The 25,667-nt window shown below is 40.8% G+C and overlaps 1 protein-coding gene across 1 annotated transcript in view; it reads left to right on the top strand.

The window, feature by feature from the left end:
* Window positions 1-25,667, top strand: part of PLCB1 (phospholipase C beta 1) — an 865,647-nt gene that overhangs the window by 280,617 nt on the left and 559,363 nt on the right. The window contains exon 3 of the mRNA XM_069768815.1: window positions 2,490-2,558. Within this exon, the coding sequence (XP_069624916.1) occupies window positions 2,490-2,558 (69 nt within the window). The remainder of the gene's footprint in view (window positions 1-2,489; window positions 2,559-25,667) is intronic.

The following is a 25,667-nucleotide window of genomic DNA, read 5'->3' as shown; positions in this document are numbered from 1 at the left end:
CTCTAATAGTGCACGGCGCCGCACTGGCGGTCACAGCAATAGACGCTGTATTGTGTGTTTAGTACTGATGGCTCTGTCGGGTGCTAGATAGCAAATATCCACCTTACGTGAGCAGTCATACACAAGGGAGGGGATGATTAATGAGCGACTTTCACACATCAACACACAAACGTTTTCAAGTATACACTAGCGCATGGCCGGGCGGCCATGCGAACCTTTTATAGCGGCAGTACTACAAGACCTTCCAGATGGACAAATAGGAGCCGCAACAGGACCGGAGAATGTGACCCCCGACCTCCAATGGGAGGTCGTCCCGTGGGCATGCTCAGTATGTGAAAAGCAGGACTTAGTTCCAGAAAGACCTGCTCACTGCTGAACATTGCTGGCTACAAGGACAGAGCCTGGAAGGGCAGTAGTAACCAATTGTCCAGTATCAGCCTGAGCTAGAAGCTGGGACCGACGTTTCCGCTGAGCAGACTCCACTGCGGCTGGAGATGAATGGGAGACCGCAGTGGAAATGGCTCAAGATTCCCCTTGTGCAGAGGCGAGAACTCGACCCCGAACAGTTATGGGTCTTGGGAAAATAGTGACGAACGCAACAACTTTTTTTCATCCAAATTTCTGAATCTTTTTTCACCACCTAAATAAAAAATAAACTATACATGTTTGGTATGTGCATACTCGCACTGACATATTGCCACATTAGTTTTACCATATAGTGAACATGGGAATTTAAAAAAAAAAAACTATTGTGGAATTGCATTTTTTTTTCAATTTCACTTCACTTGGAATTTTTTTCCCCATTTCCTAGTATGCTAAATGGTAAAATCAATGGTGTCATTCAAAAGTACAACTTGTCCAGCTAAAAACAAGCCCTCATACAGCCATATTTATGGAAAAATAAAAAGGTATGGCTCTTGAGAGGGAAAAAAAAATGGAAATTCTCCCCTGGGGTAAAGAGGGGTTACAATATATGGGCAGTCCAGAAGTACTTAAGGGAAACCTGTCACCACTTTTCTGTCCTACCAGCTAGAAATATAATTTTATTCAGTGTCAGCTATGCATTCCCTAAATACTTATGTAACCCCCTGACTCCCCATGTATCACCCATAAAAACCTTTTATATTTCTTCAGTGGTGCATCCTAATAGGGTCCGTCCAGTCCGATGGGTGTGGCTTCGGTTCACTCACTCCACCCCTCTCCTCGAGCCGAGTAGAGGGATGGAGTGGGTGAACCAAAGCCTATGCCCATCGGACCGGTTTTTATGGATGATACATGGGAAGTCAGGGGGTTACATAGGTATTTAGGGAATGCATAGCTGACACTGAATAACATTATATTTTTAGCTGTTAGGACACAAAAGTGGTGACAGGTTCCTTTTTTAAGATTGTAAGTAAGACAGTGATATAATGTCTCCACTTCAGTTGAATTACTAACATTTACTATATCAATAATACAAATTAAATGATTTGATAATTTCTAATTGTATGACCTATTTCACTCTTTTTAATAAAGGTGTTTAATTTGTCACAATACAGTAATTCTGTCAAAATAGATTTGAATTTCAAAAGCTTGAGAAGTCACAACTTTCTGAAAATGTGCATTTCCTGAGCGCAGTTTACTCATTATGCATCTATTTCATGCTCCTTGGCAAAAAAAAAAAATCTATTCAATTTGTCAGCAAAAGGAAAAAAATAGCAGTATCTTGAAAAGCAATTTCCGGTAGCGTTAACTTATACGTATCAACAGTTCCATTTACATCCTTGACAGGTTGTTAATTCACTTTCATCAATAAAGAAGGTATTAAACTGTATAATAAATGAAATAATCTGGCTAGAAATGTATTGAAAATGATGTTAATTGAGGGTATTTGACCTTAATTTGTACATTTATAGTTATGCTATTCCCCTTAAGGAAATTAATTTGCAATTTGGGGTTTCTCTCATTTGCATGAGAATAATCCAGCTATAGATCATGTTTCTATGAATAAAAGATTAAATCTTCCTTGCTGTTTTCTGCTTCTAATTTTTAAGGCGAGATCAGTAAGGATGTACTGTACAATTCTCTTAGTGAGATACATGATTACTATTATTTGCTTGTTTAATTTTCCTTAACTTTTTGCAAAATTTATTTTGCCATTTTGAAATTGGATAAAGACTGTATATCAAATATTTGTAGTTTATTTTTTTCTCACATGTATGTGACTTTTACTAATATCTTGATCTTGTTGCTATTTCCTAAAATTTTTTTGGAGGGGCATGTGTAACAATAAATAAGTAGGGTAAGCATAGGGCCTATTTTCTCAATATCTCCATGTTTGGCAACTTGTTTGCCTTTGCAATATTAATCCCTAAAAATAAATTATGATTGATTGGCTTTAGATAGTTTTACATGCTTTACATAAAGTTCTTGCCGTAGTCCTAGCATTTATAAATAATGTTTAATATTTAGAAAAGCTTTGAACATTTATACCTTTTCTATTTCTCTAGGAGACTGAACTTTTGGATATAAGTTTGGTAAAAGATGCCAGATGGGGAAAGCATGCACGAACTCCAAAGGTAAGGAATTAATCTCTAAGCTGAAAATATGTCATATTCTGACTCATTCCATTAAAGTATATTCTGTTGTTTGAAAACTACAATATGTACTGATACACAAAGGGATCTAGCTTTCGAAATGTTACTTTCTCTACAGGAAAACTGGAAATGTTAACCTATTGTGGTGTTTCAAAAATGTTTTCATTAATGATCCATACCCAGATAGCATACTTTGTAATACACATAGCCCTGATTCATTAAGACCTGCAACTTTTCTCTCTGGTCTTGGTGAGCCGGTGTGGTGGAATCAAATACTGATCCAAGAAGAAGTGCACTGCTCTTCATGAATCAGTTGCGTTTGAGTGACGTATGGCATGCGCCTCTGTGTGACGTGCTAAAAAAATCTTACACCTGTCCTTGACTTTTCAAAGCAATTTGCAACAGAATTCTGATGAAATTGGCTTAATGAATTCTGGACCATTTTGTTTTATAGAACAATTAATTATTTTTCATATAACAAATATCTTGTACCTTTTAATACCAGGCGATTACACTGTGAATTTTCAAAGACACTGCTCTCACTTGTAGAGGGCTTAGAAAGGGGTTAAATAATTAAATAGTATACTCGCCTCGCTGTTCACTTGTTTCACTCTGTCCTCCACTGGCATCCTCCAGCTCATGTCTGATCTGGTTTCTTGGCAACATCCTTTTCTGCGTCTTCCTTCTTTCTGCACTTGCACTTTTCTGCACAAAGTAGGACTCGGGCAACCTACTATGTCCTGATTTTGTCCTACAAAGTGTAAGAAGTGTTGACGCAGAATGAAGGAAGAATCTGAAGAAGACTTCGTCTGCCTGGTAGAACAGGAGAACTAGAGCCAGAGGGAGCCAACAGAAGACTGAACAATGACCTGTGGCATCAGGGCAGGTCAACAGCGAGGTAAATATACAATTTATTTTTTACATTTTATAGTATTTATGCACTGAGGTCTTTCAAGATGATAGAGCATAATAAGGAACTTTTCATTTGTATAGAATACAGTAAATTCAATCCAAATTGCATTTCCTGTCCAAATAGAGTAAGCAGTGCAAGTTTGCAACCTGCTTTACTTTTTTTCTACTCCCTTTCTGGTTGACACAGCAGAGAAAATTATATATATATATATATATATATATATATATATATATATATATATATATATATATATATATATATAGTTTTCTCCCAACATGCAAATGAAAGATATTTGATCTTGATCACCATTCTTTTGAAATGTGCAGATTCCGGCGCATCTACCAGGACCTGGGAGTTCATGTTTGCAATCCAAAAACATGAAAGAATGGTCCAGTTCTTGAAATAATCCTTACAATATTTTTTCTATATTGCTTTATGTTAAAACATTGTCCAAAGACAATTAGTTATTAGTTCTAAGGGGTAAAACATAAATGGCAATAGTCAAGATTCTTCTGAAGAGCCGTAATGATAATGTTGGGCTGGGCCTACTAATCAGAAGAGGCACCGATGATCCCAAAAAGTTAGAAGAGGTTTGCGGGACTCTGGTTCCACAACTATGCACATAGCTACTAGACAAGGTCCAGTGAATCTTTCTGCTCAACTTTAAGTGCCACCTATTTTGGGAACATATTTTTTTATGTTCTGTATGCCCCTCTAATAATGTGTGTAAGACTCATAGATTTAGGATGTTACATGTCACTGTGCACCCACAGGTTTATGAAACATAACATGTTCTTGTTCATTTCACAAAAGAAGGGAATTTACAAGGTTCCGAACAAAAGTGCTTTTAGATGTCCTGGAGGATTTTGCACACATGGATAAGTATTGGGAGAAATGCTTTAAAGCATGCAATATTTATAACATTGTGAGTTCATGTTCTGAAGATGGTTTTGATGGTTTTTCTTTGGAATGCATCTATGGTCAGACAATCAAGTTGCTTTGTATGTTGAAACACTTACATTATTACAGAAAAAATTAAAAATAGCGGTCTCATAGGCAGTGCAATAGATACAGAAGTAGGGAATTTGATGTCAAAATGGCCTCCCTTTTATGGTGTAAAATTTTTCTACCAAAAAGACATGGACCTTTATTCAGTATGAAGTTTTAGCCAAAATTTACATTTTTCTAAATTTTTGTGCAAAGTAATGTTGAGCAAAAATGTTGTGACTTTTACAGTTTTTATACCAGTCACATCCAGCGCTAGAAAAAGTGGCAGAACTGGGGCAGGATGGGGAGTGTCAAAGCCTGCCCGACGTATTAATCATAAATTATATGACAAAGATTATGTAAATGATGCTGGAAATTTACACCAGTACCTGGCTGGAGTGACAATTCTCATGGAAGTGCACTGAGATGGCAGTTGTATGATGCACTAAATTTATTAAGTGACACATATACCTTCATGAATTTGGCACAACTTACTACAGCATTCCCATAATTAAAATTGGCATACAAAACACAAGTCTTAATATATCGGGACTATGATGTTTGTTTCCCCGTGATGCTTTTTCTATGACCCATAGTCCAATTTCCTACCTTGTTGCTTGCTAATGATTCAATTCCCTGAAAGAGACGAGTCCTGCAGAAGTTTTAATCATTAATCACAAAGTGGATCGGATTTACAAGAATTTGGCCCCTTCTTTCAAAATTGGTTTTCCCACTATATGTATTTATTACTTTTCCACGGAAGAGGTGATAAATGTTTGATTGACCGGAGTCCATCTACTGGGACCCTCAGTAATCACAAGCCAGAAAGTCCGAAAGTCCTTTGTGGACTCCCATAGACAGGGAATGAATGGGTGGTCACATGTTGGCACTACTAATGCATTTATACAGAAGAATTTGGAGGCTCTGTTCTTGTAACCACTGAAAGTGCCAGTGGTTGAACTTTCAGTCATCATATTAATTTATCAAGTATCTAGCAGATAGCTTATGAACATATTTTGTGAATGAACCCCTTTAAAGTGTTATTTCCATCTCAGCGTTTCATTATGTACACAGAAGAGTAAGCCCCATAATAGAGATCACAATGGAATAACTCCACCAAGCTCCGACCTTTAGAAATGAAGATATTGAAACTGCTGAGAACATCTGAGTAACACTATTTGTGAAACTGCCATAGACATGAATGGTAGGTACATAAAAAGTGCACTCTGTATGGAAATATTCCTATGTCAGTCATCAAAGTCTGAGATGGGAATAAGCCTTCAAGGTTTCAGAAATAGCGGCATTTTGCCCTTCTATGGTATTTAGACACTTAATGATATCATGTCTCAGAGCTGACCGTAGTCGGAGTAGCCTTCATATTGTATATAATAGAGGTGACATTATAGAAAGTTGACTTTTGAATGTTGTATATAGCTGTTTTTCTCTGTATATAGGTGGCAAGTTCAATTTCATGTAGCAAATTCTTGCATCTGTTTGTAGAATTACTAAGACATCCTTTTGTGCTTATGGAATTTCTTAGGAGGAAATGTAACTCCCGAGGCTGAAATTCCTGTTTAGCTCTCTCCAGATGGTATTTTTATGCAGCATATTTTTATCCCATTTATGCTCACTGTCATAATCTTTTTCTAAATAAGCTTTGTTGACTTCTACCTTCCACGTATATAAAGCTGATTTCATGTTTAAGCCTTTTCCAGGCTGCTGATCTCTATAATCCCTTGTTTTTAGGACTTTCTGCAATTCATTCGTGTCAATTTCGAATCCACGATAACACTAATTTTCATGTCACCAACTGCACACTAAATAGTCACCACATGCTCTGAGGAACAATGGCTGCTCAACTAGCAAAGCCAATTATGTCAGGTTTTCTGTGCCTTTTTTAGGCAAAATAATAACAGTACGATAAAACTGCATTGTCTCTGCCCCTTATCTCCTATGTGATCGAGCCTAAAAATATTCCATCAGGAAAATACATATTTGGAAAACGAAAACTGTGCTAAAGTTGGGTGCAATTTAAATTCTTAAGGGCCAAGAAATTTAGCTTTAAGACTTAGTTCACATTGCGTTTAGCAGCAGCCCTTCAGCACATACGCTAACGGGCTGCTGCTAACGCAAGTGCCGGCGTTTCATCCCGCTAGCGCAGATAGAGCTCTGCTAGCTTTATCTGCACTAGCAGTGATGGACTCGGAAACTCTGCAGCCAGCGTCTCGGGTCCGTCTCTCAATGACGACACATTGCTAGCGCACGCCCATTGTGGGCGTGCGCTAGCGATGCGCTCGCCATTGAAAGTAATGGCAGTGTTAACGGACTACGTTACACCGCGTTGTCCCACGGTGTAACGTAGTCCGTTAAACGGGTACACACAACGCAGTGTGAACCCAGCCTAAGAGAATGGGAATTTTCTTTAGTATTTGTCTCTTCACAGTGATCTTTTTAATTTTTAGATTATGGAGATATTAGGGTCTCTTTTAACGGGACAAGTTTTAGATATTTTAACGATTGTTTTGGAGCATAAGTTAGTGAAAACTCTATATTATTTTTTTTTTATCGTGGCAGAATACATAAAAAGTAATGCCACTATTTTTTTCACTGTCATTGACTATAACTTAATTTCACAGATATCAAATTAAGAAATAGAAACCTGCAAAAACTTTGGATAGGAATTTATTGCCATTCTGACCCTTTAAAAAATGTAACTTATACAGAAAACTTTTGGATTTATACCATTTGAGTCACATTAAGAGTTTTTACTTTCCAAAACATTTTAAATTGTCATACAGCATCATATTTATACATAACATTAAATTATTCTCTGTACAAATAAAATACAAAGGTAAAACACCAAAGTATATTTTACAATTTATGTAAAACACTGCTTCAACTTTGAGCCACACATTATTTTTTTTTCTTGTAAGACCATGTAGAACCAAATTTAGTTTAATCTAATATTAGTAGCTGCTTACCATGTTTTTAGATCTTAAGAAGCACTTTATAATTAATGTGGCCATCACTCCAGTAAAGTAAAACACATGACAAGATTCTTTAGGTTCACCATGTCCTCAATAAATGTAGATTTACTCAGTAGAAAAATAGTGTCAATACAATCACAATTACCGTATATACTCGAGTATGAGCCGACCCCCTAATTTTGCAACAAAAAACTGGGAAAACTAATTGACTCGAGTATAAGCCTAGGGTGGAAAATGCAGCAGCTACGGGTAAATGTTAAAAATAAAAATAGATACCAATAAAAGTAAAATTAATTGAGACGTCAGTAGGTTAAGTGTTTTTGAATATCCATATTGAATCAAGAGCCCCATATAATGATCCATACAGTTCATTGTGGCCCCATAAGATGCTCCATACAAAATAGGCCCCATATAATGCTCCATACAGTTCTTAATGGCCCCATAAGATGCCCCATATAATGCTACATTCAGTTCTTTATGGCCCCATAGATGCTCCATATAATGCTCCATGCAGTTATGGCCCCATATAATGCTCTATGCAGTTATGGCCCCATAGATGCCCCATAGATGCTCTATGCAGTTCTTGCCATGCATTGTGCCACATGTAATGCTGCTGCTGCACTAAAAAAAAAATGACATACTCACCTCTCGTCGCTGCTCCTCAGCGTCCCGTCTCTCCGCACTGACTGTTCAGGCAGAGGGCGGTGCGCACACTAATACGTCATATCGCCCTCTGACCTGAACAGTCACAGCAAGAGGATGGAAAGACGGAGCTGCGCCCGGCAGGTGGAATGCTGACAGGTGAATATGACATACTTACCTGCTCCCGGCGCTCCTGACGCGGTCCCTGCATGTCCCGCAGTCTTTGGGAGCGGCAGCTTCTTCCTGTAGTGAGCGGTCATATGGTATTGCTCATTACAGTAATGAATATGCGACTCCACTCCTATGGGAATGGAGTCTATATTCATAACTTTAATGAGCGGTACCACGTGACCGCTGAACAGGGGAAGAAGCTGCAGGCACCCGAAGACCGTGGGACATGCAGGGACCGCGTCAGGAGCGCTGGGAGCAGGTGAGTATTTGACAGGCATCGCTCCCCCTCACCCGCCGACCCCCCCCGCCTTCCATGACTCGAGTATAAGCCGAGAGGGGCACTTTCAGCCCATTTTTTGTGGCTGAAAATCTTGGCTTATACTCTACTATATATGGTAGATGGATTAGGCTATCTTCCCATGTCCAGCAATCATCTGCTAGAATGGACACAACAGCTTTAATTGAAAAGAAAGTTGTGTAGACAGTGAATGTCGGAAAGGCCCAGTCTCTTTTGTTGTTGTGATATTCTCTTGCTCCCACAGAAAGCAGCAGTACTGTGTGTATCCACCCTGGAGACCAAGTAAGAGAGGCCACAGAGGGGTCAGAAATGTTGGTCATAGTTCAGGCTCCTGAAAACCTATTTGATAAAAGTAGGTAAAGCAACTGTAATTAGGATTACATCATAGAGGCTGAGTTGGGTTTTTTGATTGGTCACCCGAAGATAATCGAATACTGAAGGCTCAATAGACTAAATAGAAGTTGTAATAACAATGCAAAAATTATGATGAAATATTAAAGACACAATTTTTCTAAAAGTCTGCATAAAAGGTGTCATAAGTAATTCCAACCTCTTGTAGCCTATTTTTTCTTATAATATTTATTTAATTCCAACCTCCTCTGGAACTTAAAAATTTGAAACAATCAGCAAATTTAAGCATCGTATTCGTTTTCAGCACCACAAAATTAGTTAAGTTCAACTGTTTTCATCTCTGAACCAATTTGGTTGTAGAGCAATGTATTAAATAGCCAGAGTTGTATAAAAAAAATGATAAAAGAGGAATAAATCACTGCCGTCACCGGATGTTATAAATTTTTTTTTTTATATTTCAAGTCAAAACGTTTGAGGAATTGGAAGCAAACTGAGTAGAGTCGTTCCTAACAGTGATGATTTTCACCAGGTGATTTGTCATCTTCATGTCAGTGTGATAAACGCTACAGCGCACACAGCCTCTATCACTGCCTGGCCCTGTGATCTGTTCGCTAGATTTCACCTCTCATTCATTGGATAGGAGAGATCTGAGAAGTTCATGAATGTTTAAAGGAGAATATATCTTATAGAGGGAAATCCCTTGCCATACTTGTTTGTACTAGACAGCTGCTTTGACATTGCTGCACTGCGCATAAAATATATACAGATGATATCAAAAACTCCTGAAAGCATTCCTGCAAAGAATACATAATGTGAAAGCTGCATAAAAAACTTGCGGCTAAGTAATCAGGCATGCATAAAGTATGTTTCATTCTAAGATTCCCGAGCACAAGCCTTTGTGGTTAGAAATATTTCTCCACTTTTCCTATCTGATTTTACAAAACAGTGGAGAAGAATTACTATCTATGAAAAGCACAAGTATTTACTCCAATTACCGTGTACCCCAATAGCCGGTGAACAGAATGATTTTGTGTTGAACATAACTTCAATGTTGCTATTTTTTTCTAATTTATTAATTAAATTATTTTTTACAAATCTAGCATAGTGTTATAGTTGTGTCTCCCTCATCATTCTGCAGATTTTAAGGACTACCAGTGGAGAATAGAGTTTGAGTCGAATTTTCTGAAAGTCATGGTTCAACTTGAATTCAAATAATTTGATATTTGATTCACATGGATCGAAAAAAAAGGTCCAGAAAATAGTAAAACAAACAAACAAAAAAAAAACCTAAAACTCACCTCACAGCTGCTTTCTTCCTGGCGTACAATCCTTACGGCATCTTCTTTCAGCTATCGCATGCCTAGTTATTCACTATAGGTTGGGATGTCCGGACATGATGACATATCATATTTTGAGGTGTAATAATATTTTGAAGTTTTCTAATTTTTTTTTATTATTTTCAGGTGTGCATACCATCATTGGTCTAGTCTTTTCTCTTTTGCTGTATCTAGTTTGCCTTACAGACTAGGTTTTGCACCCTGTATCATCATCAGTATAGGGGTACACCCCTTTTACATATATTTACGCACATGATGACAGGACTAGGCCTCGGGGAGAGAGTGTGGTCATCGGACATTGTTAGGGTGCGACGTCATGTCACAATATGCGGCGTTACCCCTGAGGCCTTGTCCCGGCTAGAAGTTCCCATCTATAGTGAATAACAGGCAGATGAGGTGCATAATGTCAGAAAAAAGAAGCCCTTAGGAACGGATGGCTGGCAAAGAGCAGTGGTGTGGCCATAGAAGTGAGAGAGGCTTCACTTAAAAAAAAAAAAAAAAAAATTGCTTAAAATAATTTTGCTTAAAAAAATCCTAAGATATGAAATATCAGAGCATTTTTCATTACATGATGTTTCCTGATGGAAGCTTAAAGGAATATTCATGTTTGTGTTTAACATAAAAACTTGACAAAAAGTTGGCTTCACTGATTATAGATTCCCTTTAAGGGCACGTGCCCATGATCAGGAATTGCTGTGGTTTTGACGCTGCGTATGTACAGTACAGACCAAAAGTTTGGACACGCCTTCTCATTTAAAGATTTTTCTGTATTTTCATGACTATGAAAATTGTACATTCACACTGAAGGCATCAAAACTATGAATTAACACATGTGGAATTATATACTTAATAAAAAAGTGTGAAACAACTGAAAATATGTCTTATATTCTAGGTTCTTCAAAGTAGCCACCTTTTGCTTTGATGACTGCTTTGCACTCTTGGCATTCTCTTGATGAGCTTCAAGAGGTAGTCACCAGGAATGAACACACCGTACTTGCGTTAGAAGAAATGCATAAATTGTACACCCATATGGCATGATGTTAGTTACCTGATATGTGGAAGTCAATGCTAAAAAATTGGAGCTAATTGCGTGCGAGGAGGAGTGTCAATCTGAACAAGGATCTGTTCCAAGGTGCTGATGTAGCTTGATCAAAAAGTGCTGACAGAAACTTTGCTACTGATAAAACAGAGCTTTGATATACTTATCTTCACTTCCTCAGCCGCTTGTGTAATAGGAAGTAGGAAGATCAGTGCGCGGTGCTTAGATTTGCTGTAGCTGGCAGGACCTGCAACCTGATGAAGGAATCCGCGCTATTCCGAAACGCGTTGGTTTGTTTTATGGCTCCCACAGTGTTCCGTACTACTAACAGGGGCACCACGTGACTTGTGAGTCACGTGACCCGAACGTATCACAGGTCCTGCCAGCTACAACAAATCTAAGCACCGCACACTGATCTTCCTACTTCCTATTACACAAGCGGCTGTCACCGGCCGGGACAGCGCGCTTAGGACACATATACCAGACTCCGACTGAGGAAGTGAAGATAAGTATATCAAAGCTCTGTTTAATCAGTAGCAAAGTTTCTGTCAGCATTTTTGATTAAGCTATATCAGCACCTTGGAACAGATCCTTGTTCAGATTGACACTCCTCCTCGCATGCAATTAGCTCCAATTTTTTAGCATTGACTTCCACATATCAGGTAACTAACATCATACCATATGGGTGTACAATTTATGCATTTCTTCTAGCGCAAGTACGGTGTGTTTTCTCCTTTTGTACTACCAGTACTTTCCCTATGTGGTTTAGGGCTTTACTTGCTGCTTAATCTATGCATCTATAATAGCGCCGCTACACTCCTAACACACTACAGTCACCAGGAATGATTTTCACTTCACAGGTGTGCCCTGTCAGGTTTAATAAGTGGGATTTCTTGGCTTATAAATGGAGTTGGAACCATCAGTTGTGTTGTGCAGAAGTCTGGTGGATACACAGCTGGTAGTCCCACTGAATAGACTGTTAGAATTTGTATTATGGCAAGAAAAAAGCAGCTAAGTAAATAAAAACGAGTGGCCATCATTAAGAAATGAAGGTCAGTCAGTCCGAAAAATTGGGAAAACTTTGAAAGTGTCCCCAAGTTCAGTGGCAAAAACCATCAAGCGCTACAAAGAAACTGGCTCACATGAGGGCCGCCCTAGGAAAGGAAGACCAAGAGTCACCTCTGCTTCTGAGTATAAGTTTATCCAAGTCACCCGCCTCAGAAATCGCAGGTTAACAGCAGCTCAGAATAGAGACCAGGTCAATGCCACACAGAATTCTAGCAGCAGACACATCTCTACAACAACTGTTAAGAGGAGACTTTGTGCAGAAGGCCTTCATGGTAATATAGCTGCTAGGAAACCACTGCTAAGGACAGGCAGCAAGCAGAAGAGACTTGTTTCGGCTAAAGAACACAAGGAATGGACATTAGATCAGTGGAAATCTGTGCTTTGGTCTGATGAGTCCAAATTTGAGATCTTTGGTTCCAAGCACCGTGTCTTTGTGCGATGCAGAAAAGGTGAACGGATGGACTCTACATGCCTGGTTCCCACCATGAAGCATGGAGGAGGTGGTGTGATGGTGTGGGGGTGCTTTGCTCGTGACACTGTTGGGAATTTATTCAAAATTGAAGGCATACTGAACCAGCATGGCTACCACAGCATCTTGCTATTCCATCCGGTTTGCGTTTGGTTGGACCATCATTTATTTTTCAACAGGACAATGACCCCAAACACACCTCCAGGCTGTGTAAGGGCTATTTGACCAAGAAGGAGAGTGATGGGGTGCTACGCCAGATGACCTGGCCTCCACAGTCACCAGACCTGAACCCAATCGAGATGGTTTGGGGTGAGCTGGACCACAGAGTGAAGGCAAAAGGGCCAACAAGTGCTAAGCATCTCTGAGAACTCCTTAAAGATTGTTGGAAGACCATTTCCGGTGACTACCTCTTGAAGCTCATCAAGAGAATGCCAAGAGTGTGAAAAGCAGTCATCAAAGCAAAAGGTGGCTACTTTGAAGAACCTAGAATATAAGACATCATTTCAGTTTTTTCACTCTTTTTTGTTAAGTATATAATTCCACATGTGTTAATTCATAGTTTTGATGCCTTCAGTGTGAATGTACAATTTTCATAGTCATGAAAATACCGAAAAATCTTTACATGAGAAGGTGTGTCCAAACTTTTGGTCTGTACTGTATGCGATGTCAAATAGGAGTGACCAGATGTTACAGCATAGTGGATGGGATTTCTAGAAATTCCATGTCCACTGTGCATCTTATGTGCATCTGCAGATCACTGGCGGAGACTGAAATGCGGCGCGAGTTTACAAGCCGCAGCATGTCAATTTCTCTTGCGGAGACGCAACATAAATTTCACCAATAGAATGTATTTGGATGTGGTAAATCCACATGGTTCAGTGAACACATGTGGATTTACCAGTGTGATTAAAAAGCAGCGTTTTGGACGCAGTGAAAATACACTACTTCCAAAGCGCTGCTTTCCTAACCAAGGAAAACATACCCCAAGAGCTAGGATTCATAATACTTCTGTAGAACAAGGATGATCAAATGTCAAAAATCAGTGAATGCTGAGCACTTTAGGTGCTCCATTAGCACCTAAGAACTTGACTTTGGGCTTTTGCTATTTTGTACTTCAGTGCTGCTCAGTTTTGTTTTGCAGAGCTGGGGTCTTGGTTTCAAATCCCACCAAGGAGTTTGTATATGCTCCTCGTGTTTGCGTGGGTTTCCTCCTGGTACTCCAGTTTCATCCCACACTCCAAATGGGGACAGTGATGATGATGTCTGTAAAGCGCTACAAAAATTAATGGAGCTATGTAAACAAGTACCATATATTCTCGAGTATAAGCCGAAGTTTTCAGCCCCTTCGTTTAGGCTGAAAGTGCCCCTCTCAGCTTATATTAGAGTCAATGTCCCAGGAGGTCGGCAGGGGAGAGGGAGTGGCAGGAGTGGTAGCTGTCACATCATAATCACCTCATCCCAGCGCGGTCTCTGCACATCCCTGCTTCTCAGATGGTCTCCGGCGCCCATAGCTCTTTCTGTGTTCAGCGGTCACGTGGTACTGCTCATTAAAGTAATGAATATGGATGCGCCTCCACTCCAATAGGTGTGGAGCTCATATTCATTACTTTAAAGAGCGTTACCATATGACCGCTGAACACTGAACCAGCTGCCGACGCGTGCCAGAGACCATCAGAGAAGCAGGGACGTGCAGACCGCACCAGGAGGGGGTGAGTATAATGGGGAGGGTGTGCCATGTGATATTCACCTGTCCCCGTTCCACTGCCGGGCTCTGTCTTCCGCGTCCTCTGGCTGTGACAGCGGACGCTATGATGTAGTTAATGTGAGCCCTCTGCCTGAACAGTCACTGCAGAGATCTGGAAGACACAGTGGCACATGGCGGTGGACCGGGACAGGTGAATATCGCAAGTGCCGGAGGCCTGAGCCAGCAGCGACTCCTGCACCTGGCGCCCATCGACAAGAGGTGAGTATGTCATTTTTTTCTTTTAATCGCAGCAGCGGCATATGGGGCATATTATTCTATGTCGAAACTTATGGGGCCATCAATTTTTATGGAGCAGCGTATTATTCTATGTCACCTCTTATGGCGCCATAAACCTTTTTGGAGCAGCATATGCGGCATATTATTCTATGGAGCATTTTATGGGGCCATAAATAACCTTTTATGCAGCATTATATGGAGCATATTTTAATATGGAGCATCTTATGGGGCCCATCATGAACTTTATGGAGCATTATATGGGGCATATTTTGTATGGAGCATGTTATGGGGCCCATCATGAACTGTATGGGGCTCCTGATTCAATATGGATATTCAAAAACACTTAATCTACTGATGTCTCAATTAATTTTACTTTTATTGGTATCTATTTTTAATTTTGAAATTTACCAGTAGCTGCTGCATTTCCCACCCTAGGCTTATACTCGAGTCATTAAGTTTTCACAGTTTTTTTTGTGGCAAAATTAGGGGTCTCTGCTTATACTCGGGTTGGCTTAAACTCGAGTATATACAGTAAATAAAATACCTTAAATGGCATAATGTAGGTTTATCATTTTTCATATATCAGTTAATGGGGGACGGTGTTCTTTAAGATACTTTTACATGTCTGCATCTTGTTTCCAATTTTAGCTGTCCCTCATCTATTATGTATCAAACTTAAACATAATACCTTTTCTCTTGGTTAAGTTTCATGAAGGCAGCGGTCATAATGCCCTTGTATTAATTGCTTCATATACTCATTTGCGTTCATTGCATCTACAGAACACGTATCTGGCTTTGGGTGCGCTAAGAATTGTATAGCGAAGACCAAGTCAGGAAAATCCAATTACAATGCAAAAACTCTCAGATTCTAGCACAGTACATTGCGCTCGATATGGATATTTAAATGTGTATTTTAAAGTTCATGTAAAATGTGAAACAAAGCGTAGTGTCTAGAGAAAAAATGTTAATGATTAATGCGGGGGAAAAAAGTAAATGCAACTCTCTCCATGCTCAATTCTGTACATACATATCTTAGTATTCCATGCAAACCAGCATCTTGACTTCTGCAGGACCGGGTCAGATGCCATCTTGAATATTAGATTTCACCCTGTTAGTATCCTTCCTTCAATATTCTACACTAAATAAACTAAATTGGATGTTCTAATACTCGCCCTTAGCCCCATCTCTTCCCACTATACTGGTGAATACCTAATCAGAGCACCACATGAAGACCCCCCCACAGCCCACCCCAGAGCACGAGCAGATCATTAACTCAAAGCTGAAAATAAAGATTAAACAGCAACCACAAGATGGATTTTATCAACCAAGGTATCATTTTAATCAGTATAACGACATCAGCCTGACACTGTCTGTAGGTTACTGTGCACAATCCTACCAACAGGACAGGTTCCCTTATAAGAATAATGACTTTGGAGGATAAAATGTTTGGGAAAACTGGCTGTAAAATTGGAATGAGGATGTCCTAAAATTTCATTTTAGGTACATTTCTACATACTGTTTATCTAACAAAAGAAAGGTCATTAGATCATAGAATCATAAAATGTTAAGGTACCGTCACATTAAGCGACGCTGCAGCGATATAGACAACGATGCCAATCGCTGCATCGTCGCTGTTTCGTCGTTGTGTGGTCGCTGGAGAGCTGTCACACAGACAGCTCTCCAGCGACCAACGATGCCGAAGTCCCCGGGTAACCAGGGTAAACATCGGGTTACTAAGCGCAGGGCCGCGCTTAGTAACCCGATGTTTACCCTGGTTACCATTGTAAATGTAAGAAAAAAAAACACTACATACTTACATTCCGGTGTCTGTCGCATCCCCCGCCTTCAGCACTGTGTAAGCGCCGGCCGTAAAGCAGAGCGGTGACGTCACCGCTGTGCTCTGCTTTACGGCCGGCCGGCGCTGACACAGTGCAGGGAAGCTGAAGGCGGGGGACGCGACAGACACCGGAATGTAAGTATGTAGTGTTTTTTGGTTTTTTTTACATTTACAATGGTAACCAGGGTAAATATCGGGTAACTAAGCGCGGCCCTGCGCTTAGTAACCCGATGTTTACCCTGGTTACAAGTGAACACATCGCTGAATCGGCGTCACACACGCCGATTCAGCGATGTCAGCGGGTGATCCAGCAATGAAATAAAGTGCTGGCCTTCTAGCTCCGGCCAGCGATGTCACAGCAGGATCCTGATCGCTGCTGCGTGTCAAACACAATGATATCGCTATCCAGGACGCTGCAACGTCACGGGTCGCTATCGTTAACGTTCTAAAGTCGCTCAGTGTGAAGGTACCTTTAGAGTTGGAAGGGACCTTAAATTCCTATCTAGATTCCCTATCAGTTTGTCTTTGGAGTGCAGGAGGAAACTGGATGAAACCCACGCGAACACGGGGAAATCAAACTCCTTTCAGATTTTGTCATAGAATCATAGACTGTTAGAGTTGGAAGAAACCACTTGGGTCATCATGCTCAACCCCCTACTCAATGCAGGATTCACTAAACAATCTCAGACAGATGACTATCCAGCCTCTGTTTGAAGACTTCCATTAGAGGAGAACTCGCCACCTCTCGTGGAATCCTGTTCCACTTATTGATCACTCTCACTGTCAAAAAGTTTTTTCTAATATCTGATTTGTATCTTTCCCATCCTGGGACTGTATTTGCCTTTTTTGCTGCTACATCACACTGTTGACTCGTGTGCAGTCTGTGATCTATTCGTATACCCAAGTCTTTTTCACATGTGCTGTTGCTTAGTTATATTCCTCCCATTTGGTAGATTTAATTTTTGTTTTTCTTGCCCAGATGTAGAATCCTTGCATTTCTCTCTACTAAATAGCATTCTGTTAGTTGCTGCCCATTGTTCAAGCTTACCTAGAACCTCCTAACTTTGCATCGTCTGCAAATTTGATTAGCTTACCTTCAGTTCCCTTATATAGATTATTTATTTAAATGTTGAACAACACTGGGGCCAGGACAGAGCCTTGTGGTACCCTACTTGAAACAGTCTTCCAATTGGATGTTCAACCATTTATTGACATCTTGGAGTCCATTATCTGTAAATTGAGAAAATGTTATATAATTCCATAATTATGTTTCATAATGTTATATATAAGTTTATTTCTTCAAGTTTAATCCTGACAATAATGATAATTTACTTAATCTACTCCCACATTGCCGACAATCAAGGACATTATTTAATTTGCTTGTACGATATAGGAAACAAACAGGAATTAAAATATGATTTAAAAAAATACAAAGATTGTCTTTCGTGACTAAATTCTGTTTTGGCGACATTTCCATAAAAGAAAGAATTCTATTTTTGAAACATTCATCTAAAGCATCTGAAGTTTCAAATACGTCGTGCTTTAAATGTACACACATCTATTCCTAATTTTCCTTTATAGTTAGAACCGAAATTTCCAACATTACTCTTTCTCTGTTACGTCCAGGGCTACAGGCAATTGTAAAGAATGATTAAAGAGAGCCTGAAATGTACCATTAAATGTGGAAATGCTATTTTCATTTTGAAAAGTCCCAGCACATTCTAAATAAATTTTGTTCTCTTTGGAATGAGAAATATCTTTTTGTTCTTTTTGCATGTTAATTATGTCATATTAGGAGGGTAGAACTGTTCTCTCTACAGAATAAGCTTAACACTTGAAAAGTAGTGATTGGGCTTATTTCCACAGTGTTCCCAAATGAAAAAAAATATCCCTGAGATTGAACCCTTGTGCCCCTTAAAGGCTACTTTTCATCGAAAATTCAGTTATATTTAACATACATTGTGAATAGAATTGAGCAAAAATAATTTGCAGGACCCTGTAGTTGCTGTCGCTGATGTCTGATGTAATTTATCCACTGACACTGAATACTCCATTTGCCTCCTGATGAACTCGCATCATGGAAGGGAAACGCGTCGAAGCTTGTTCTACTTTGGATCCCAGATAAGCTTACTTTGATTTATTCGTGTAAATTTTGGGCATAGTTCAATACATGTTTATTTTTGGAGAATCCCCTTATGGGAGACATAATCTAGGGGAATTATCAAAATTGTATATCTTGGCAGCAAGTCATTCGATTTAGGTTTGCAATCTTTTGTTCAGGGTAATCAACAAAAAAAAATGTCGGCAGTAAATCATTTGATGGAGGTTCGCTTTGTTTATGGTGATCATTGTGAAAATCATGTCTGTGATGAACAGATGAACATCACATCACATCTCTATCACACCTATCCTCAAAAAGCCCTCTCTTGACCCATCCTCTGTATCTAGCTATAGCCCTATATCACTTCTCCCCTATGCCTCAAAACTACTGGAACAACACGTCCATCTTGAACTGTCCTCCCATCTATCTTCCTGCTCACTTTTGCACCGCTTACAATCAGGCTTCCGGTCACACCACTCCACTGAAATGGCCCTAACTAAGGTCACCAGTGACCTATTAACCGCCAAGAACAAGCGACACTACTCTATCCTCCTCCTCCTGGACCTGTCCTCTTCCTTTGACACAGTGGACCATTCCCTATTACTACAGACCCTCTCATCCCTTGGCATCACAGACTTGGCTCTATCCTGGATCTCGTCATACCTAACTGACCGATTATTCAGTGTCTCCCATTCAAACACCACCTCCTCACCTCGCCCCCTATCTGTCGGAGTCCCGCAAGGTTCAGTTCTAGGGCCCCTGCTCTTCTCCATTTACACTTTTGGCCTGGGACAGCTCATAGAATCTCATGGTTTTCAGTATCATCTCTATGCTGATGACACACAGATCTACATCTCTGGACCAGATATCACCACACTACTAACCAGAATCCCTCAATGTCTATCCGCTATTTCATCCTTCTTCTCCGCTAGATTTCTAAAACTTAACATGGACAAAACAGAATTCATTATCTTTTTCCCATCTCGCGCGACTTCCCAATTAACCTATCCATTACAGTAAACGGCTGCCCACTCTCCCCAGTCCCACAAGCTCGCTGCCTCGGGGTAATCCTTGACACTGATCTCTCCTTCAAACCGCATATCCAAGCCCTTTCCACTTCCTGCCGCCTTCAACTCAAAAATATTTTACGGATCCGCACATTCCTAAACCAAGAATCTGCAAAAACCCTAGTCCATGCCTTCATCATCTGCCGCCTCAACTACTGTAACCTCCTGCTCTGTGGCCTCCTCTCTGTCTAAAACTCTCGCACCCCTCAAATCTATTCTAAACTCTGCTGCCCGACTAATCCATCCCCCGCTATTCCCCGGCCTCTCCCCTCTGTCAATCCCTTCACTGGCTCGCCATTACCCAGAGACTCCAGTACAAAAGCCTAACCATGACATACAAAGCCATCCACAACCTGTCTCCTCCATACATTTTTGCCCTTCATCAGTGTGGAGTAGGAAACTGGCTATCAGGAGCAGTGCCTAGTAGAAAGTCTATAAAGGAACGGATGATTGACCTCGTGGAGACCAAAACATCCAATACTGCGGAGACACCATCACGTGTTTCTCAACGCAGTGATCCAGAACACTGCCCCCAAATATGCAAATGCATGTAGAGGAGCTGCGGAGACACCATCACGTGTTTCTCAATGCAGGCAGTGAAAAAAAACCCGAAACAGCTGTCTGTGGATGGATACCATGCTTGGCATAGGTGGTTTTCCTTTATTGGATGTTTTCCTTTATTGGATGCTGCCCTTCCCTTGGTTGTTCCTTCCCGGGGAAAGGCCTAGCTATTCACTGCCTGCGTTGAGAAACACGTGCTGGTGTCTCCGCAGCTCCTCTACATGCATTTGCATATTTGGGGGCAGTGTTCTGGATCACTGCGTTGAGAAACACGTGATGGTGTCTCCGCAGTGTTGGATGTTTTGGTCTCCACGAGGTCAATCATCCGTGCCTTTATAGACTTTCTACTAGGCACTGCTCCTGATAGCCAGTTTCCTACCCCACACTGATGAGGGGCAAAAACCCCGAAACAGCTGTCTGTGGATGGATACCATGCTTGGCATAGGTGGTTTTCCTTTATTGGATGTTTTCCTTTATTGGATGCTGCCCTTCACTTGGTTGTTCCTTCCCGGGGAAAGGCCTGGCTATTCACTGCCTGCGTTGAGAAACACGTGATGGTGTCAGTTTTTTGCACAAATAAACGCAGGTAATATTAAAATTTTTTTACCAAGAGCATGAAGTACAATATGTCATGAGAAAACAATGTCAGAATCATCAGGATCTGTTGAAACGTACCAGAGTTATAACCTCATAAAGGTACAGTGGTCAGAATTGTAAAAATTGGCCCGGTCATTAACGTGCAAACCACCCTTGGGGCTTAAGGGGTTAAGGACTCAAGGTGGCTCAGTGGTTAGTACTGCTATTTTCTGGCACTGGGGTACAAGGTACAAATCCCCCAAAGAGCAACATCTGCATTGTCTCCCCACATTTGCATTAGTTTCCTCAAGGTTCTCACATTTTCTGTCACTATCCAAAGATATACTAATGGGGAATTTAGATTGTGAGCCCCAATGGAGACAGCGTGGATCACGTTGGTAAAGTGCTGTAGAATTAATGACACTATATAAATGAGTAATATAAATAAATAGGATTCTGATTTCTCATTAACTAATTCAGTACAATATTGTGATATGCAAGCAACAATTGACAGCCTTTAACACACATCATAGCCACTGGGTGGCTGCACATACTGCAAATATATCTCCTAACAAAGTATCTCAAGTTGCTTTTCTTTTAAAGCTGGTTATCCTGCACCACACAGGAGGAAAAAACAACTGCCGGACTATAAAGCGCACCTAGCTTTTAGAGGATGGAAAAACTTTGAAGCTAAAAAATGTGGTCATGACTCACTGTTATGGGGGAGGGGAATCAGCTGACACTGTAATAGGGGTAATATCCTACAATTCTGTATTAATATTCCCCAATCTGGTATATATACAGTACAGACCAAAAGTTTGGACATACCTTCTCATTTAAAGAGTTTTCTGTATTCCCATGACTATGAAAATTGTAAATTTACACTGAAGGTATAAAAACTATGAATTAACACAGGTGGAATTATATACTTAACAAAAAAGTGTGAAACAACTGAAAATGTCTTATACTCTAGGTTCTTCAAAGTAGCCACCTTTTGCTTTCATGACTGCTTTGCACACTCTTGGCATTCTCTTGATGAGCTTCAAGAGGTAGTCAGTCACCAGAAATGGTCTTCCAACAATCTTGAAGGAGTTCCCAGAGATGCTCAGCACTTGTTGGCCCTTTTGCCTTCACTCTTGCGGTCCAGCTCTCCCCAAACTATCTCGGCCGGCTTCAGGTCTGGTGACTGTGAAGGCCAGGTCATCGCTCTGTCTTAGTCAAATAGCCCTTATACAGCCTGGAGGTGTGTTTGGGGTCATTGTCCTGTAGAAAAATAAATGATGGTCCAACTAAATGCAAACCGGATGGAATAGCATGTCGCTGCAAGATGCTGTGGTAGCCATGCTGCTTCAGTATGCCTTTAATTTTGAATAAATCCCCAACAGAGTCACCAGCAAAGCACCCCCACACCATCACACCTCCTCCTCCATGCTTCACGGTGGGAACCAGGCATGTAGAGTCCATCCGTTCACCTTTTCGGCGCCGCACAAAGACACGGTGGTTGGAACGAAAGATCTCAAATTTGGACTCATCAGACCAAAGCACAGATTTCCACTGGTCTAATGTCCATTCCTTGTGTTCTTTAGCCCAAACAAGTCTCTTCTGCTTGTTGCCTGTCCTTAGCAGTGGTTTCCTAGCAGCTATTTTACCATGAAGGCCTGCTGCACAAAGTCTCCCCTTAACAGTTGTTGTAGAGATGTGTCTGCTGCTAGAACTCTGTGTGGCATTGACCTGGTCTCTAATCTGAGCTGCTGTTAACCTGCGATTTCTGAGGCTGGTGACTCGGATAAACTTATCCTCAGATGCTTATCATGTCACTCTCCGCAAGGAGAAACAGTACTTCTTGGATCCCAGTCAGACGCCTCTCAATCAACCAAACCAGATCTCCACTTTGCACTGATGAGGGGCAGTACCCCGAAACACAGTGTCTGCAAATTGAGATTCTGGTTTGGCTATTATCCTAAGTCATGTGACTAGGCTCGTTAAAGGGTCGACATTGATGTTAGGATTGCTACTTCCACTAGGTGGCACTAGAGTTCTAGTTCTCTTCCTCTCTGAAGAGACAATTTGCATATTTCCCAGAGGAGCATTGCGGCTTTAAGTCTCCTCACCTCGACATGCTTAACATGTCACTCTCCACAAGGAGAAACGATACTTCTTGGATCCAGGATATTTCTTACAAATAGTTTTATTCAACAAAGAGTCCTTATTGTGTATTGGACACAATGATAGCCAGAGAGTGGCTTGGAGACTACGTGGTCCATGCCATGAAGAGGCATTAATGGGGGAGCATCACACTGGTGCTATTACCTGAAGTATTTTGTGGGGTGGCATAATGCATGGCAGGTGGACACCTCTAGTCCACATTCCAAGTACACTAACAGCTCAGCGTTACATTGATTTGGTTTTGAATCCAGTGATACGGCCATTTCCCAGTGTCCCAGGAGCCATTTTTCAACATAACAAAACCAAGCAACTTGCTGCTTGTTCTATCATGAGCAATTTGTGTGATCTAAATATGCTACCATGGCTTTCAGCCTCTCGGGACTTGTCTCCTATTGAACACATCTGGGATGTCATTGATCGGTTGTTGCAAAAGGAGCTGCCAGCAGCAGATCTTGATGATTTGCCAAAGTGCATTCTATGTGGCGGAACATTCCTCAGACAACCATTAATAACCTAATTGATAGCAGCCAAGGCATGTACTCAATACTAAATAAATCCAGATATTTTAAAAATTTTGTTTCCAATTTTTCATTATTTGCATAACACTAACATGTCTATCAGTCCTCTGATTTCCATAGTTTCATGACTTTTTCTTATTGATGCTGTAATTTCAGTGCTGAGGAGTGTATATTCTGAGGGAAAAGAAAGAGGGGAGAAATATGTGAAAAAAAATAATAAATAAAAATGGTCCATAACCCTGGTTGCAAAATGAATTCATTATGTCCTCAGAAACACCAATGGGCATTAAATATTTATCTTAAAAGTCTAAGACGGAGACAAAAAATCAGGTTACCGTGAACACTTTAAATAATTACATACAATTGAATTTTAACGATTAACCTTTTATGTCCTGGATTGTGTTCTCTGAGATGTAATAGCAGTGCCGTGACAAAAGCAGACAGGGCTACAAAGAAAGGCACTATCTGATGATGAGACCCGGGCCTGAGATTTAGGATTAGGTCACTTAGCACATGTTGTTGATGTTGGTTTTCCTTGACATTGTGATTTCACGGAATGGTTTTCTTTATTGTAAGAGGATAGAAATAAATAAACTGTGGTGACTTTGCCTGAAAATCCCTTGTGACAGTAATCGGAAATTTTCATGTCTCTCTCAGCTTTGATGCTTAGGACGTGAGCTCAGTTGTGGTTACATTTCTAGTAGCCCGTTCATTGAAATGCTGTTTATTAATTTTAGCACTTGATTGGTGTCATACAAAAAAAAGTCAAATAATGATTGCAATTTTACAGAACAAATCATTATCCTTGTGCAGACCAACTAAAAAAAGCGCCATTGTCTGGATGGATTAAACTCGCTGGATTGATGAAGGATGTCTTGTATAATGCAATGGAAGTTCTAGGTCTGAAGGATCCTGTCCAGTTACTTGGAGTTGCATGCTTTCGTTTGCATTACATTTCTCACTTATTGATATGTGATCACTGGGACCGCAATGATTACTACAACCGGGATCCGAGTCCTATTCTTCCTCACTGCAGTTGGATATTGAACGGAGTGGCATCATCATAAGAGCGCACCACTTATCTTTCCGGTTTCTGTAAGACTGAAGGAGGCATAGCTGCTATTGTCATTCCCTAAAGGTACCGTTACACTAAATGACTTACCAACGATCACGACCAGCGATACGACCTGGCAGTGATCGTTGGTAAGTCATTGTGTGGTCGCTGGGGAGCTGTCACACAGACAGCTCTCTCCAGCGACCAACGATCAGGGGAAAGACTTCGGCATCGTTGAAACTGTCTTCAACGATGCCAAAGTCCCCGGGTAACCATGGTAAATATCGGGTTACTAAGCGCAGGGCCGCGCTTAGTAACCCGATATTTACCCTGGTTACCATTGTAAAAGTTAAAAAAAAACACAAACCACTACATACTTACATTCCGATGTCTGTCACGTCCCCCGGCGTCAGCTTCCCTGCACTAACTGTCAGCGCCGGCCGTAAAGCAGAGCACAGCGGTGACGTCACCGCTGTGCTCTGCTTTACCGCCGGCGCTGACACAGTCAGTGCGGGAAGCTGACACCGGGGGACGTGACAGACATCGGAATGTGAGTATGTACTGTTTATTTTTTTTTAACTTTTACAATGGTAACCAGGGTAAATATCGGGTTACTAAGCGTGGCCCTGCGCTTAGTAACCCAATATTTACCCTTGTTACCAGTGAACACATCGCTGGATCGGCGTCACACACACGGGTGATCAGCGACCCAAAAAAGGTCCTGATCATTCCCCAGCGACCAACTATCTCCCAGCAGGGGCCTGATCGTTGGTCGCTGTCACACATAACGAGATAGCGGGATCGTTGCAACATCACAAAAAGCGTGACGTTGCAACGATATCGTTAACGAAATCATTGTGTGAAGGTACCTTTAGACATTGAAAGGAGATGCTGTGCATCAATGTCTCTCCATTGAGTCTTTGCAGTGAGGGAGAAGGTAGGCTCTGGCCCCATACTCTAGTGATCAG

This window comes from Ranitomeya imitator, chromosome 5 (genome assembly GCF_032444005.1).
Source record: "Ranitomeya imitator isolate aRanImi1 chromosome 5, aRanImi1.pri, whole genome shotgun sequence".
Taxonomy (NCBI): Eukaryota; Metazoa; Chordata; class Amphibia; order Anura; family Dendrobatidae; genus Ranitomeya; species Ranitomeya imitator.
This window is presented reverse-complemented; position numbering and strand designations above follow the sequence as displayed.